Consider the following 15,829-nt stretch of genomic DNA (forward strand, 5'->3'; position numbering starts at 1 on the left):
AACTTTTTTCCCTACAAAATTGCAAAACAATTGCTAAACAAAATTGCAAAACAGAGGTGTCCCCCCCAAAAAAAAAATCTGCATACTTGCTTTTACCTCCCAGCCCCTAACCAAAATGTCCTGGAAGCCCCTAGCACCTCCTCCTGCTGGGGCCTAGGATCCGTGTCGCCTTCATCTGTCGCTCTCCGTCTATCTGCTCGCCCCGAAACCTCCACAGCCATCTCTGCCCCCTGGGGGGGGGGACCACTGAGCAGATGGACTCAGCCCAAGCACTTAGCACAAGACCCTCCTGCCAGCCCTTGGCACCTACAAAGATCTGTCCCTCCAGGAAACTGATACGTGTCTGCTTTCTACAACGCTGACACCCCAGAGGGCAGAGCACACAGTGAGTCCGCCAGAAACCCTTTCGGGGTTGCCAGCTTCCATCTCCAAGTTCATTGTTCCAGCCATAAATAAATAAGAGTCATTCATTCCTAGCCCCAGGGCCTTTGCACATGCTGCTCCTGAAGATCTCCCCCAGAAACCTGCTCATCTGATTCCTCTTCAGTATCCCACTCAAGTGTTAACTCTTCAGAGGTCTTTCCTGATTGCCTTGATCAGGAAATATTTCTCCCACTCATGTCTCCTACTTTATTTTTCTCTACTATAGAGGTTCCTGAGTGAGTAGAATCTTTTTTTTTTTTTTTGTATCAGCCATAGGACTTGAACTCAGGGCCTGGGCACTGTCCCTGAGATTTTTGTGCACAACTGGCTCTGTACCACTTCGAGCTGCAGCTCTACTTCTGACTTTCTGGTGGTTAATTGGAGAAAAGGGTCTCATAGACTTCCCTGCCTAAGCTGGCTTTGTTGCTTGTATTTTTTTTTCTTTTTGCTTATGTGGTGCTGAGGAATCGAACCCGGGTCCTCATGCATGCAAGGCAAGCGCTCTACCACTGAGCCACCTTCCCAGCCCCCTAAACTAGCTTTGAACCACAATCCTCACATCTCAGCCTCCTGAGGATTAGGATTGCAGACATGAGCCACAGACACCTGGTTTAGAATCTTACTTATATGATTACCTAGCTTTGTGGCCTGAGGCAAGTTACTTTACCTCTCTGTGCTTTTGTTTTTTCATCTGTAAAAACTGGGAAACATAACGGTGTCCATTTTATAAGGTTATTGTGATATATGTATGCATACATACCTATAATATTAATTTATAATCTTAGAGCCGTGCTGGTTTGTACACTGAGAGCTGTATCGTGTTGGTAATTATCTTGGTTTTCTTTACGTTTGATTGATTACATTTACCTTTCTCCTTCTAGACTGTAAATTCTGCAGTGTGCGCTCCAGAACCATTGATAAATTAGGAGGCAGCCCAGGGGACACACAGGCCCGGTGGGCCATTGGCTGTCCCTGTCGGAGAGCTCCGGGCTGCCCCCTGCTGGACAGCTGGGGCCTTGCCTTGAAGGACAGGGCTCTCGGCCTTGGGGTAGAGCCGTGGGTGGAGGGAACTTCACAGCCAGGGGTTGGGGCACAGAGGAGCTGATGCCCCTGGGTTGGGGCTCTGTGTGTCCCTGGCCCCGAGTGTCTCCCGTCCGTGTGCCCCGTGTGTGCCGCGCAGCGGGGGGGGGGGGGGGTGAGCCTTCGGGGGGGGGGACGCGCCTCACACCCGAGACCCCGGCCTCAGGGCCGGCGCCTGGACGGCTCCATGTCCACTGTCCCTCCAGTGAAAGGTGCTGGGGCAGCAGCCCGAGGGCCACCCCCAGATCTCCTCGGTGGGGTCCCTGCCCCCCCCCAGAGGCCACAGCAGCCTCGAGGCACAACACCCAGCCTGGGGTGTCTGGTCGGGGTCAGCCTCTCCGCGCCCCCCAGCCTGTCCCTCCCCCGTCCCACCCCTCCCCTCCCGCTGCCAATCTCCAGCTGGAGCCCTGGCAGCTCCCCTCCCCACCCCCCAGGGGATCCCCCCATTCAGAGAGCCCTCCCCCTCCCAGCACCCCCTGACCTCCGGGCCTGGGGCGGGCCTGCTCCCAGTTCCCCACTGCCCTGGCCAGCCTCCTCCGGGGCGCGGCGGGCCTCGCCACACCAGGGAAGGACCGCCATGCCCACCCCTGCGCCCCATTAGCCCAGGGCCCCCGGACACCTCCCAGGGGTGGCACTCCCCTGGGACACCTGCCTTCGCTCCAGGGCCCCACACGGGGGAGGGAGGGGGTTCGAATCCCGGGAGGGAAGGAACGCATGGGGGAAGGACCCCCCCCCCCCGGCTGCGCCGCGGCTCAGCCGAGTCCCCGGAGGTCTGAGCGCAGGACCCAGGCCGCCCAGGCCGCCCAGGCCGAGGCCCCCGGCTGGATCCGGTCGTTACCCAGCGCTGGGGCAGCGGAGGGGGCCCCGGGGCGCAGCCTTCCCCCCCCCAGCCCGGGTCCGGGCAGCTCGGTGCCCGGCAGGCGCCAGGCCCCCGCCCCCCCCCCCTTAGCCGCACAATCCCAGCCTTTGTCCGCGGCTGCCCAGGCCCCGGCGCCCCTGGAAACGGGATCCGCTGGAACCCCATCAAGTACTTTTCCATCCGGGCCAGGGGCCCTCAGGAGACGGGGTGCAAAGGGGAGGCGTCCGCTCAGCGCCTCTCCGTCCGTCCGTCCGTTCGTTCCTTGGACAAATAGCCTTTATTGAGCGCCGCCCGCAGGCAGGCGCGGGCTAGAGCGCGGGGTCAGCAGCGGGCCCACGGCCCGGGTCGCACGCGCGGGGGGCTCGGTCTCCCCCCAGCCAACCCCTCTCCCCCCGCGGGGGCCGGCGAGGATGCACTACCCACTAAGTTAAGGCCTAGCTCCCGGCCTCGGCCTCCGGGGCGGCCGGGGGACGGGGGGGGGGGGGGTCACTCAGGGCTCCACCCACACGCTGCTGTTGGTCACCCGGGCCCCGAACCAGCCCTTCCAGTACACGGAGTCCTGCCCGGCGTGCTCGAAGCGGACGAAGCGGACGCCCGGCCCGTAGTCGGTGAAGGTGTGCGAGATCTGGGAGGACGAAGAGAGTGAGTCAACGCCCCCGGTCCCGAGGCCACGCCCTCCCCGCGCAGACCACGCCCCCACCACGGTCCCCGCCCTCACCGCACTGGCTTATAAGACCACGCCTCCGGTGAGGTCACGCTCTCACCTTAAGACCACGCCCTTTACGCCACAGGCCCCGCCCCGTGCAAGCCCCCCGGAGGAGAGCTTCTTTGTGGGCGTGGCTCCCACGGCCCCGCCCCCACGGCCTCACCTCCATCCAGCCGCCGTCCTCGCTGTCCTGGGGCACGGCCACCTGCCCGCTGTTGAACTCGGCCAGCACGTCCTCGTGCTCCGACAGCAGCCTCACCGTGAGCTCGTACAGGCAGCCGGCGTCGTTGCGGCCCGAGTACCTGGGAGAGGGGAGGGCAGGGCAGGGACGAAGCAGCCCCTGCTGAGCACCTCTGGGACCTGCCCTCCATCCTGTCAGCTCAGCGTCCCTGCCCGGCCAACGTTCAACCGGTGACCCCCGATTCCCAGATAAAGAAATCAGAAAAGGAAGGGACTGGGCCCCAGATCCAAACCCCAGTCAAGGCACGGAACCACGTTTTGTTGGGAAGGTGGACTGATCACACGCACACACACACACACACACACACACACACCAATGTGCTAACATTCAAAACGCAGGAGAAGCAGGGCGCTACTGGCTCCTGTCTGTAATCCTAACTACTCAAGAGGCTGAGATCTGAGGATTGAGATTCGAAGCCAGCCCAGGCAGGAAAATTCCATGAGAGTCCTATCTCCAATTAACCACCAAAAATCCAGAGACAGAACTGTGGTCCAAGTGAGAGAGCTCCAGACTTGAGTGGAAAAGCTAAGAGACAGTGTCCAAGCCCTGAGTTCAAGCCCCAGCACCGACACACAAATAACTAAGAAAATAAATAAACAAATATATATCAGGAGAGAAGATGAAGGTCCACTTTTTCCTAAAGATTGTAGAGCTGATAGAGGGGGTGAGGTTGAACACAGTGCATGCACTCATGCGTACAACTAATGTTCAGTAATTAAAAAAAAATAGGTAGGGCTGGGAAAGTGGTTCAGTGGTAGAGCGCTTGCCTCGCATGCATGAGGCCCTGAGTTCGATTCCTCAGCACCCCATACACAGATAAAACGGAAGTGGCGCTGTGGCTCAAGTGGTGGAGCGCTAGCCTTGAGCTGAAGAGCTGAGGGACAGCGCCCAGGCCCAGAGTTCAGGCCCTGAGCCTGCCCCCCCCCCCAAAAAAAATTAAGTGATCACAAATCTGGCCTCCCGCCCCCAGGGCCCAGGCCCCGCCCCCAGCGCTCTGGCCCCGCCCCCAGCGCTCTGGCCCCGCCCCAGCACCCTGGCCCCTCCCCGAGCGCCCTGGCCCCGCCCCCAGCACTCTGTCCCCGCCCCAGCGCCCTGGCCCCTCCCCGAGCGCCCTGGCCCCGCCCCCAGCGCTCTGGCCCCGCCCCAGCACCCTGGCCCCTCCCCGAGCGTCCTGGCCCCGCCCCCAGCGCCCTGGCCCCGCCCCAGCGCCTCTCACCAGTCCTTCACCACGATGGCCGGCTGGGTGGTGTCCAGCAGCTCCTCCCAGTAGCCCTCAGCCTGCAGGTCAATGACCTGCGCTTTGCGACACCACCTGCGGGAACCGGGGTCAGGGTGGGGGTGGCGCCCCCTCCCCCTGGCCCGCGCCCCTTCCTTCTCCCTTCCCCCTTACTCGAAGGAGGAGGCGAAGTACTTCTTCACGCTGTCGTCGTGGATGAAGTCCACGCCGCCGTCCCCGGGCATCTCCTCCACCCTCCAGCCGTCCCCGCCGTGCTCCACGTCGCTCCAGCCTTCCAAGTCCTCTGCGGAGACGGGACAGACCCCGCCCGGGTCAGCGGCCCCGCGGGGGTCCTGGCCATGAATGGGGTGCGCGTGCGCGACCCCTGGATGATGGGGGGCACGCTGCAGCCCCGCCCGCGGGCCTCACCTTCCCCGCAGGGGTTGCGCAGCAGGTTGCGGCGCCGCTTGCTCAGGAAGTAGAAGTGCTGCCAGTGTTCGCGCGCGTCGTCGGCGTCGCCCGCGGGCACCAGCCCCTCCTGCTGGCACTTGAGCAGCCACAGCGGGGCGCCGTCCACCAGCTCCTTCCAGCGCAGGCACACCAGGCGGCAGGCCTGCACCAGCTGCGCCGCGGGCAGCTCGGCCAGCACGCGCAGCAGCAGCGGCTCGGGCAGCTCGGCCAGGTACGCGGCCGCCGCCGCCGCCTCCTCCCCGGGCTGCTCCTCCTCCGCGCTCCCCTCGGCGCTCGCCGCCTCCTCCCCGGGCTGCTCCTCCGGGCTCGCCTCCTCCGGCTGGCCCACGCTCTCTGCGGGCGGGGGTCGTGGGGGAAGGCTCTGACTCCCCTAGCCTGACCCCACGGCAAACCCTAGATCCGTCCTCACCCACAACTGACCAGAGATTCTGCGATGGGGGGGGGGGCCTGGGCCCAGGGAGGAGACCCAAGAGGCAGACCCCCAGATGGGCTCCCCTCATACTGAAGAAATGACTCAACTGCCTCCCCCCCCCCAGACCCCGGCAGAGGAAACTGAGGCCCGGTGGCTTTTCTCAGGTCACACCACAGAAGGGATCCTGACATCACTGATGGCAGATGACTCTAGCATGTTACTGTTTTTTTCGGTGGTGAGGAGGCGGAGAGACACTCCTGGGGCTTGAACTGTGCTGCCCCTGAGCTTTTGTGCTCAAAGCTAGCCCTCTACAGCTTGAGCCACAGCTCCACTTCTGGCTTCTTTTGGTGACTAATTGGAGATAGGAGTCTCACTGCAGCCAGGCACTAAGTGGACTCACACCTGTAATCTTAGTTCCTCAAGAGGCTGAGATCTGAAGATCATGGTTCAAAGCCAGCTCAAGCAGGAAAGGCTGAAAGTGGAGATGTGGGTCAAGTGGTAGAGCACTAGCCTTGAGTACAGAAGCTAATGGACAGCACCCAGGCCCTGAATTCAGGACCTAGGACTAGTACTACCACCACCACCCCCAAAAAAAAAATCTCACAGACTTTCCTGCCCAGACTAGCTTTGAACTGTGATCCTCAGATCTCAGCTCCTGAAGAGCTAAGATTACAGATGTGAGCCACTCATGCCAGGCTCTAGCATTGTTCTAATACTTCAATCCACCAAGGCCCTTGCTCCCCTCCCCTCCTCCAGATGCCTTTCCAGTCCCCTGCCCCCTCTTAAGTCCAGGTTCAAAGGCAGTAAAATGGCTTCCTATCTTTGTCCTTGGGTGCAATCCTCTCATAAATGCCTTGGTCTTCAAGGGGTGGCCTGATCTGGAGAAGATCAGAACTGCCTCCTCCCCAGGATGCTTACTGGGATCTTAGCAAACGTGAGGCACTGTTCTAAGCATTTCAATTGCTCCTTACATCCTCATACCTCATCACCTTCCAGGGTGCCCCTGTGTTCACCAATGAGGAATCAGGCACAGACAGGTGAAAGGACTGCGGGGAGGGGGGGAGGTGGTCACAAAACTCTGGCTGAAGTCTACATTGGCACCCAGAGAGTTTGGCTCCAAGGCCAACTTTGTCACAGTGCCAACAAAAGAATTCATTGAGGCTGGGCACAGGTGGCTCATGCCTGCAATCCTTGCTACTTCAGGAGGCTGAAAGAGAGAGGATCACAGTTTGAGGCCATCCTGGGCCAAAAAAATCCACTGGACTCCATTTCCAAAATAATCAGCAAAAAGCAAGGCTGGAGGTGTGGCTCAGGCAGTAGAGTCACAGCAGAGTAAGCAAACGGAGCAAGTGGAAGGTCCCAAGTGCAAACCCTGAGAAAAAATCATTGAATGAATAGGTATGGTTATGAATTTGATTTTGTGGGTGAAATGGTATGTGATTTGTGGAAGGTTTGACCTGCCAGGATTAGGGAAGGAGACAAGAGGACCCAAGAACTGGGGAGAAATGAGGACAAGACCGGGAGCCCCAACTCTCCCCAGCTGGCCACTCTGTATGGCTCAGGAGCCAAGGAGCGGTCATCGGTCAGAGAGATGTACAGGTGTTTGGGAAAGGAATATGTCACCCCTCATTCTCCCATACCTGACCCCTAGTTTCTTCACCTATGAAAGGGGGGGTGACCATTGTGCCAGGGCATTGGGATGATGCTGTGGTCCTCAGAACACAGTCCCCAGCGGAAAAGGCAAGGCTATTCTCATCCCAAGACCTGGGCAGATGTCTGGGCCCACGGGACCTGCTCTTGGATTCCAGCCCACCTCATCTGGGCCACCTAAGACTTGAGTAAACAGATACCAAGTTACCAGTATCTCAGGAGGGAGAACCTGAGGGGAGGATTCACAGAACCACTCTGGATGGGTTGGAGGCTACCCCTCGCTCCCAGACCCAGGGAGGAGGAATTCCAGAGGACCCTGGACAGCCAAGGGAGTGGCTGTTAGGGAGTGGGCAGGGGGCAGACCCTGGGCTGCCGAGGGGAAATGCTGCTCACAGCTCTCTGGGGACTGAGATCCAGTGTCTTCTCGTTCCAACACCACTCCTGCCCTGCCCTGGCCCCATTGGACACCTGATGCTCCCCGAAAGGTGCACCTCCCTCGGTCCCCTCTCTGGCCCCTAGGCCTGGCGCTGAGGCCCCAGATCCGATTACGGGCCCCAGCCCCCACTCTCACCCACACAAGTCCCCACATTGTTGCTGTCGGAAAGTTATCTGGCTCTGAAAGCGGCCTCTGGGCTGATTCACTTACCTGGGTTGGAGCGGACCAGGGAGTCCAGGGAATAGCTAGGCCTTGGGAAAAATCACAAGCCCTTTCTGGTGCCCCAGTTGCATGGGGGCCAGACTGAGGGGAGGGGGGAGCTGGGGTTTCAGGACTGGAGAAAGGGTTGGTTGCCTAAGTATGCACTTCGGGGTGTGGGTGATGGGTAGGCCGGTTTGTCCTCACCCTGACTCAGCAGGCCCAGCGGGCTACTGGAGACATGGAGGGGGTCTTTGGTGCCAGAAAAGATGACTGGGCAGTCCCGGAGAGCCCAGGGCACTGGCCAAGGCCAGCCCCAGACTCTTCTTCACCCCTAGCATGGTCCTCACTGCGCATGCCCGCCCCCCAGCCTAAGGGCAGCCCCTCCAGAGGGAAGCCCAGGAGAGGGAGGCTGGGATGGGTGGATTCGAGGCCAGGAGTAAATCCAAAAGCCTACAGGAATCCAAGCGCTCGAGGCTGGAGCTGGCATATGGAAGAAGTTGCTGGAAGAAAAACCTCGCAGGCACCTCCATCCCAGACGCCTGGGGCGGGAGGGGGAGGAGGCCCCGCACCCTCTGGAAGCCGGGAGGCCTCCGAGGCCATTTCTGGGCCCCAGGAGTCCTCACTCCCGCCGGTCGCCTCTCCAAGCCCCCCGCCTGGCCGCGACACCGCACGGAAGCCTGCGCTCCGGGGCTGCGTCCCGGGCTTTACGCGCGAGGAAGTTTGCGCGCCGGATCTCGGGGACCCTCTTTGGGGCGCTCGCCCGCCTGCCCCGTCTCCCCTCCGCTCTGGGGCGACTGGATCCAGGCGGCAGCTACCTGGGTCCCCGTCTCCGTCCATCGCTGCGGAGCGCGGTCGCTAGAGGAGGAGGAGGAGGAGAAGGAGGAGCCGAGCGCTGCGGGCCGCGAGTCCCGGCCGGCGACGAGTCCCAGGCGCTGCCCGCGTCTGGCCGGGTCCCGACGGCCGCGCCTCTTAAAGGCCCCGCGCCCGCCTCGCCCCGCCCCGCCCTTGGCCCCGCGCCCCGCCAACCCCGCACCCGCGAACCCCCGAGGCTGCCGGCTCCCGGGAAGAACCAGGAGGTCAGGAAAGGTCAGGAGTCGGTTTTTAAACTGGCGAGGGTGGGTGGGCCCCAAGGGTGCCTGCAGGGCGGAGGGTCAGGGCGAGCTCGGGGCTCGCGGAGGATGCGGGGCGCCGGCCTAGGCGGAGTTAGGATGGATAAAGCGGCTCCCTCCGCCCCGCCCCCGACCCGGGTAATTTTCCTTGGACCCGATTGGGATGGGGGGGAGGGAAAACGCGCCTCGCGGGGCGGGGCCCTGCAGTGCGAGGGGCGGGGCTAGAGGCGGGGCCCGGCGGTGGGTGTGCGGGGCGGGGTTGGAGGCGGGGCCCGGCTGTGCGCGGGGCGGGGTTGGAGGCGGGGCGGGGCTGGAGGCGGGGCCCGGAGGTATGCGGGGCGGGGTTGGAGGCGGGGCCCGGCTGCGCGATGGGCGGGGCTGGAGGCGGGGCGGGGCTGGAGACGGGGCCCGGAGGTATGCGGGGCGGGGTTGGAGGCGGGGTCCTGCTTGTATGGGGCAGGGCTGGAGGCGGGCCCAACAGTGTGCGGGGCGGGGTTCGGCGGTGTGAGGGGCGTGGCCCAGAGGTGTGGAGGGCGGGGCTGAAGGCGGGGCCCGGCGGGGCGGGGCTGGAGGCGGGGCCCAGCCGCATCCTCGGTCACCCAAGGCCTTGACAGCTGCAGCCCCGCGGGCCCCGCGGGATCACGAAGCGGAGGCTGAGCGTAGGTAACGCTCGAGTGGGCTGTGGGGAGCGCGGGGCAGGGGGCGTCCGCCGCAGGCTGGGGTCCTGCGGGGCGGGCTCCGCCGTCCCCGCCGCAGTGCGAGACTCCCGGGGAGGCCCGGCACCAACCAGGCCCAAGCCGCCGGGCTCGGGGCTGCGCTGCCCCGCGCGGCCGGGTACGCGGGCTGGGGGTGGCCATCGGTGTGCGGGGCGGGGGGTAGGGAGGCCGGAGGGGGCGCCCTTCCCCATCGCCCGCCCTCGGTCCAGTCCCAGGTGGGCGGATCGCTTTCTCTCGGACCGTGCGGGGTCGGGGTTTGGCCCGCGCCCGCCCATCTCCCAGCTCGCGTTCGGGGTGGGCGGGGGGCTGGGCCCCGCTGCGTTCGGCTCAACGACGCGGATCCGGACGGAGAAGGGCTGCCGCCTCGGGACGGGCTCCTCCCTCCGCCGGGCTGCGTGACCTTGGGCCGCTCCTCCGGGGCTGTGCTGCGGGGCGCCAGCGGGGGGTGGAGGTCGGAGCTCACCTTTCCCGGCTCTCCTGCCCCGTGCGCCGCCCCGGCACGGCCCCGGGGCCGCGGGGAGCCGCCACCGCCGGGGGCGCCGGGGGAGAGGACGCCCGGGCACGGGCCTCAGCCGGGCCTTCCGCTCCCGCAGGAGGGGCGTCCGGGCCGGGCCATGGCGGTGGGGAACATCAACGAGCTCCCCGAGAACATCCTGCTGGAGCTCTTCACGCACGTGCCCGCCCGCCAGCTGCTGCTGCGCTGCCGCCCGGTCTGCAGCCTCTGGCGGGACCTCATCGACCTGGTGACGCTCTGGAAGCGCAAGTGCGTGCGCGACGGCTTCATCCCCCGGGACTGGGACCAGCCTGTGGCCGACTGGAAGATCTTCTACTTCCTGCGCAGCCTGCAAAGGAATCTCCTGCACAACCCCTGTGCTGAAGGTGGGGTGCAGAGGGCCTGGCGGCGCGCACGCGCGTCCACACACACACACACACACACACACACACACACACACACACACTCACACCATGAGGGCAGCTAATGTTTGCTGAACTGCCAAGGTGAGCCAGGGCCTTTGGCTGGCTAAACACTTCTCACGATAACTTAGAGGTCATTCATTACTGCATCCATTTTTTCAGATGGGTAAACTGAGGCCAACTAATCCACTTCTGGATTCGTTCTCCCAGCTAGGTACTAATAGCTCACTCCTGCCACCCTGGCTACTCATGGTGCACTGAGAGTTGAAAGATTGAGGTTTGAAGCCAGCCCAGGTAGAATAGTCTGCCAGACTCCAGATTCTATCCCCATAACAGCCAGGAAACAAAAGAAGAAAAGAAAAGCCAGGCTAGAGACATGGCTCAAGTTGATAAAGCACCAGCCAAACAAGCTCAAGGATCTGAGTTCTGAGTTCAAACCCTGGTACCAGCTCCCCCCCCCCAAAAAAAGAGACTAGATCTTCCAGGTCCTTCCTAGAATAGGGAATGCCCAAGACACAAATCAGAGCCAGGGGGGAGGGGGATTGTTTTTGGTTTTGTGTCAGTCCTAGGGCTTAAACTCAAGGCCTGGGTACTGTCCTTGAGGGTTTTTTGTTTGTTTGTTTGTTTGTTTTACTTGAGGCTAGAGTTCTACCACTTCCAGCCTTTTGCTGGTTAATTGGAGATAAAGAGTCTCAGACTTTCCTGCCTGGATTGGCTTTGAACTGTGATCCTCAGCTCTCAGCTTCCTGAGTAACTGGGGTGACAGAGGTAAGCCACCAGTGCCTAGCGCAAGCCATGTTTTGTTGGCCTCATTCACTGATTTCAGGGTTAGGTCTACTGAGACTGTCCCAGATGGCAGTCTTGCTTCTGGGAAACCCAAGACTTCTTTCTAGCATGAAGAGTGAGAAAATAATTTTGAAAAGAGCTCCAAGTCAAGTGGCGGTGGCCCACACCTGTAATCCTAGCTACTCAGGAGGCTGAGATCTAAGGATCATGGTTCAAAGCCAGCTCAGGCAGGAAAGTCTGTGAGACTCTTATCTCCAAATAACCACCAGAAAACTGGAAGTGGCACTGTGGCTTAAAGTGGTGGAGTGCTTGTCTTGAGCTGAAGAGCTCAAGGACAGCGCCTCGGCCCAGAATTCAAGCCCCATGACCACCCCCACCCCCAAAAAAATGGCTCCAGAGTTTTAGGGATCTGTCTGCCAGGACTCACCAGCACCCAAGCTCTTCACCAACATTTTGCAAATTATAGTCCACCAGCCAAATCTAGCCTAGGGACTAGTTTTATGTTTCTAAAGGGTTGTAAAACACAAAACAAGGCCAGCAGTAATGTCTCACTTCTGTAATCCCAGCTACTTGGGAAACAGAGATCAATAGACCAGCCTAGAGAAAAAAGTTACTGAGAACCTACCTCAGGCCAGTGAAAAGCGGGGTGTAGTAGTTTATGGCTATCATCCCACCAACTCAGGAGGAAGAACCTAAAGTAAAAAGGGACTGGTGGCATGACTCAAGTAGAAAAGCACCTGCCTGGAAAGTCAGTGCATTCAAGCCCCAGTACCACTGAGAAAGAGAGAGAGAGAGAGAGAGAGAGAGAGAGAGAGAGAGAGAGAGAGAGAGAGAGAGAGAGAGAGAGAGAGAGAGAGAGAGAGAGAGAGGAAGAAGAAGAAGAAGAAGAAGAAGAAGAAGAAGAAGAAGAAGAAGAAAGAAGAAGTGGAGGAGAATTGTGGTCCACAAAAGCTAAAATCCTGTGGCACTTTGTATCAAGTTTTCTAGATTTTGTTCTGTTTAATGAAAAGACCAAGCTCAGAGGGGAAAAGCAGTTTATGTAGGGACACACAGCCCAGTACTGTTGGATTCTGTGAGACACGAGTCTGTCCGGCCCATGGCTGTACCCTCCATGCAGAAGGGGCCTGGTACTTATTCTTAGTGCCCCGGACACAAGAAACACCTGATGCTGGGGTGGGGCCTGTCCATTCGGTGGCCCACAGGGCAAGAGGGCAGCTTGTCGGGGCTTCTGGAGCGGAGAGGGAGGACGGAAGGGGTGTGTGGAAAGGGGGTGCAAGGGGACATCCTGCATGGGGAACTCTGCCTTCCCAGCAGAAGGCTTTGAGTTCTGGAGCCTGGATGTGAATGGAGGGGACGAGTGGAAGGTGGAAGACCTCTCTAAAGACCAGAGGAAGGAGTTCCCCAATGACCAGGTCAAGAAATACTTCGTGACATCTTATTAGTAAGATCTGGGGGTCTCGGGGAGTGGGGGAATGCCTAAGACACCCTGAGGGCTTCTGGCCTGGGGGAGGAGCAGCCTAGCTCCCAGTTCCTGCTGCTGAGCCCCAGCCCCGTGCCCCTCCACCTCCCCAGCACCTGCCTCAAGTCCCAGGTAGTGGACCTCAAGGCCGAAGGGTACTGGGAGGAGCTGATGGACAACACCCGGCCGGACATCGAGGTCAAGGACTGGTGAGTGCCCGGGCAAGGGGAGGGGGGCTCAGACACTCCACCCCCCCCGCCCCCATCCCCTCCCTCTGTCTGCAGGTTTGCAGCCAGGCCAGACTGCGGGTCCAAGTACCAGCTGTGCGTTCAGCTCCTGTCCTCCGCTCACGCACCACTGGGGACCTTCCAGCCCGACCCTGCAATGATCCAGCAGAAGAGCGATGCCAAGTGGAGGGAGGTGAGTTAGGGCAGGTGGAGGGGCTGGGCAGGCCCTGGGGGGGGTGAGGGCGGGTGTGCCCTGAGCGGGCGTGATGGGGGGGGCGCAAAGAGGCGGGACAGGGTCCTAAGAGAGACTGCTGAGTCAGTGCAAGGGTCAATTCTAAGCTCTGCCTTTTTGCATCTGGGTTTTGGAACTCCGGAGCCTGGCTCACTTCATCTGTGAACTAGTAATAAGAAGCTTCCTGGGGGGAAGAGGGAGGGGGAGGGCAGCTGGGAAGGTGGCTTAGTGGTAGAGTGCTTGCCTAGCATGCATGAACTGAGTTCCATTCCTCAGTACTATATGAACAGAATAAAAACAGAAGTGGCGCTGTGGCTCAAGTGGTAGAGTGCTAGCCTTGAGCAAAAGAAGCTCAGGGACAGTGACTAGGCCCTGAGTTCAAACCCCAGGACTGGCCAAAAAAGCCAGAAGCGGAAATGTGGCTCAAGTGGTAAAATGCTAGCTCAGAGATAGCACCCTGGCCTTGAGTTCAAGTCCTAGGACCACATTTGCAGCCACAATAATAGACTTAAAAAAAATAACTAATTTTAGTTCAATTTAACAAACCCATACACACACCTGGTATTGGCTCCATTTTACAGATGAGAAAACAGAGGCATAGAGAGCTAAAATGACCTGCCCACAACCACAGAGCTAAGCCCCAAACTGCACCTGCTGACCCAGGTCCAGCCTTGAGGACAGAGCCTTTTTCTTGCTCCCTTGGCCATTTGGGGCCAGCTCATCTGACCCTCTCCCTCCTTCTTCCTGCCCCCAGGTCTCCCACACATTCTCCAACTACCCACCCGGCGTCCGCTACATCTGGTTTCAGCACGGCGGCGTGGACACTCACTACTGGGCCGGCTGGTACGGGCCCAGGGTCACCAACAGCAGCATCACCATCGGGCCCCCGCTTCCCTGACACCCCCTGAATCCCCATCCACCGAGCTCTGAATGGTGAGCAGCTGTCAGAGAAGAGTCTGCCTTAAGAAGAAGGAGGGCTGGAAGCCAGCTATCCCCAGACCTCCCAGTTTGACCTCCTGCCCGCCCCCCCTCAGCTGCCTCTTTGTGGAGCCTGTCAGTCTGGTCAGCCTTCAGATGCCGGAGGCCCCCACTCTCCACCAAGGTCCCGATCTGATGCTGGCCCCCTTAAGAGATGAAACGGGAGGCAGGTGAATGTGTCCCCCAGGCTGCTGTGAGAGAGCTCCCCAAGCCTGGAGGCCAGCCCACATCCCTGTGTGTGCCTTCTGCTCCCCCCTCAGGGATCTGTCCCCTGTGCCCTTTGGAGCCCCTGAAGCAGGAGACGGCAGGACATGGGGCAAACCTGTGGCAGATGCTGGCTGGTGACCCCATGCCTCAGGCGGATCTGGGGGTGGTTCCCCCGACCCCTCTGTCCTCTGTCCCCCTGAGCTCCCTCCTGGTGCTCAGACCTGCTCCCGAGTTGCACAGGACAGGCCTGGGATAGTGAGTGGGGTCCTGCTTAGGACTTTCCAGGGGGAGCCAGACTAGTACTTCCAAAACGCAGGGCAGGGCTTCCCTAGGAATCCCGCATTGGGCCGCAGGATAGGTGTGGGCGCACAGGAAGTGGCAGCCACAGAAAGGGAAAAGGGGATCCCGCAAACGAGGGCCAGCAGTCCCAAGTCCCCCGAGGGGCTGCCATTTCTCCCTGCCCACCCAGCCAGGCCCGCCATGCCAGCCCCTCCCCCACTGCATGTGGCCAAATAAAAGGTGTTCTCAGTGGGCTGGTGCCCCGTGGCTTGTGTCTGCACGGGCTGTGGGGGGCTTCACACAGGCAGGGGTGACAGGTCACCGGAACCACAGGCAGACAGATGGTCCTTGTCCTCTCTTTTTGGCCAAGACCGGGACTCTCATTCGGTACCTGATGCTCCCTCGCATTGGCTGGCGCTCTACCCCCTGGACCACGTCTCCAACCCCATTCCCGGCCGGGCATCCCACACACGCCCGAGCTCTGGCTGTGAGGGGCCGGCGGCGCGTGGGTTTCTCTGGGCAGCCCTGGCACCAGTTCCTACTGGCCACGCTTTCCCCAGAGCCCGAGTGACCGCGGGGGAGGCCACTTCCGGTCTGCCGGTGGTTCATCGGACTTTGCTGCCCGGGCTGGCTTCGAACCGCGATCCTCAGATCGCAGCCTCCGGAGCAGCTTAGGATGACAGGCGTGAGCCGCCGGCGCCCGGCTGTGCCTGAGTCCCACGGTCAGCGTGCGGACCGGGCCGGGGTGCGCAGGGCCCGCGCCCGGCTGGACCGCGGCGCGCGGCGCGGTGCTCAGCCGGGGCAGCCCCGGGGTGGCGGCCGGAAGGGACGGGAGGGTTTCACCTCCGAGTCCCCGCGGCCCGGGCAGGGCGCGGCGGAGGCAGCGCCGGGCGCGCCCGGGGTCAGGGCGGCCTCTCGGCCTCGCACGCCGACGCAGGAGCGGAAGTCGGAGCCGCAGCGGCGGGCGCGCGGGTCGGGGGGAGGCCCGGGCGCGAGGCTCGGGGGGAGGCCCGGGCGCGAGGCTCGGGGGGAGGCCCGGGCGCGAGGCTCGGGGGGAGGCCCGGGCCCGCGGGTCAGGGGGAAGGCCCGGGCGCGCGGGTCGGGGGGAGGCCCGGGCGCGCGGGTCGGGGGGAGGCCCGGGCGCGGGGCTCGGGGGGAGGCCCGGGCGCGCGGCTCCGTGAAGGCCCGGGCTCGGGTGTCGCGAGGCCCCGGGCGGGGGCGGGGGC

At 61.7% G+C, this 15,829-nt stretch overlaps 2 protein-coding genes across 10 annotated transcripts; one reads left to right on the top strand and one right to left on the bottom strand.

Moving 5' to 3' along the window:
• Positions 1–2,620: 2,620 nt before the first annotated feature.
• Positions 2,621–8,677, bottom strand: Fbxo2 (F-box protein 2). The gene is made up of 6 exons (XM_070037363.1): positions 8,511–8,677; positions 4,955–5,329; positions 4,700–4,829; positions 4,526–4,621; positions 3,232–3,370; positions 2,621–2,987 (listed from the first exon to the last, which is right to left on the bottom strand). Exons 1-6 carry the CDS (start codon positions 8,530–8,532, stop codon positions 2,853–2,855), a joined length of 897 nt encoding a protein of 298 aa, XP_069893464.1. The 5' UTR covers positions 8,533–8,677; the 3' UTR covers positions 2,621–2,852.
• A 26-nt stretch (positions 8,678–8,703) lies between these two features.
• On the top strand, positions 8,704–14,856 carry Fbxo44 (F-box protein 44). 9 transcript variants are annotated; one of them, XR_011375570.1, is made up of 8 exons: positions 9,381–9,467; positions 10,114–10,399; positions 12,533–12,633; positions 12,794–12,889; positions 12,965–13,100; positions 13,894–14,072; positions 14,174–14,287; positions 14,378–14,856. XR_011375570.1 is itself a non-coding variant. In XM_070037366.1 (7 exons), exons 2-6 carry the CDS (start codon positions 10,135–10,137, stop codon positions 14,067–14,069), a joined length of 774 nt encoding a protein of 257 aa, XP_069893467.1. In that variant the 5' UTR covers positions 8,704–8,781; positions 10,114–10,134; the 3' UTR covers positions 14,070–14,072; positions 14,174–14,856. The 9 variants fall into 9 exon arrangements, 8 of the variants coding, with proteins under 8 accessions (XP_069893467.1, XP_069893468.1, XP_069893465.1 ...); XM_070037366.1 differs by lacking the exon at positions 9,381–9,467 and adding an exon at positions 8,704–8,781 and having other exon boundaries at positions 14,174–14,856; XM_070037367.1 differs by having other exon boundaries at positions 12,533–12,662; positions 14,174–14,856.
• Positions 14,857–15,829: the final 973 nt, after the last annotated feature.

The sequence above is a fragment of the Dipodomys merriami genome, unplaced genomic scaffold (genome assembly GCF_024711535.1).
Source record: "Dipodomys merriami isolate MVZ:Mamm:240054 unplaced genomic scaffold, mDipMer1.0.p SCAF_28, whole genome shotgun sequence".
Taxonomy (NCBI): domain Eukaryota; kingdom Metazoa; phylum Chordata; class Mammalia; order Rodentia; family Heteromyidae; genus Dipodomys; species Dipodomys merriami.

Bases quoted from the DNA above. Each gene is read 5' to 3' on its own strand.
- Fbxo2 (XM_070037363.1), bottom strand. From the start codon at position 8,532: ATGGACGGAGACGGGGACCCAG. The intron at 4,830-4,954 runs GTGAGGCCCGCG...CCGTCTCCGCAG, and splicing joins GCGCAACCCCTGCGGGGAAG to AGGACTTGGAAGGCTGGAGC. The intron at 3,371-4,525 runs GTGAGAGGCGCT...CCCCTCTCCCAG, and splicing joins GCCATCGTGGTGAAGGACTG to GTACTCGGGCCGCAACGACG.
- Fbxo44 (XM_070037366.1), top strand. From the start codon at position 10,135: ATGGCGGTGGGGAACATCAACGAGCTCCCCGAGAACATCCTGCTGGAG. The intron at 10,400-12,532 runs GTGGGGTGCAGA...CTGCCTTCCCAG, and splicing joins GCACAACCCCTGTGCTGAAG to CAGAAGGCTTTGAGTTCTGG. The intron at 12,890-12,964 runs GTGAGTGCCCGG...CTCTGTCTGCAG, and splicing joins GACATCGAGGTCAAGGACTG to GTTTGCAGCCAGGCCAGACT.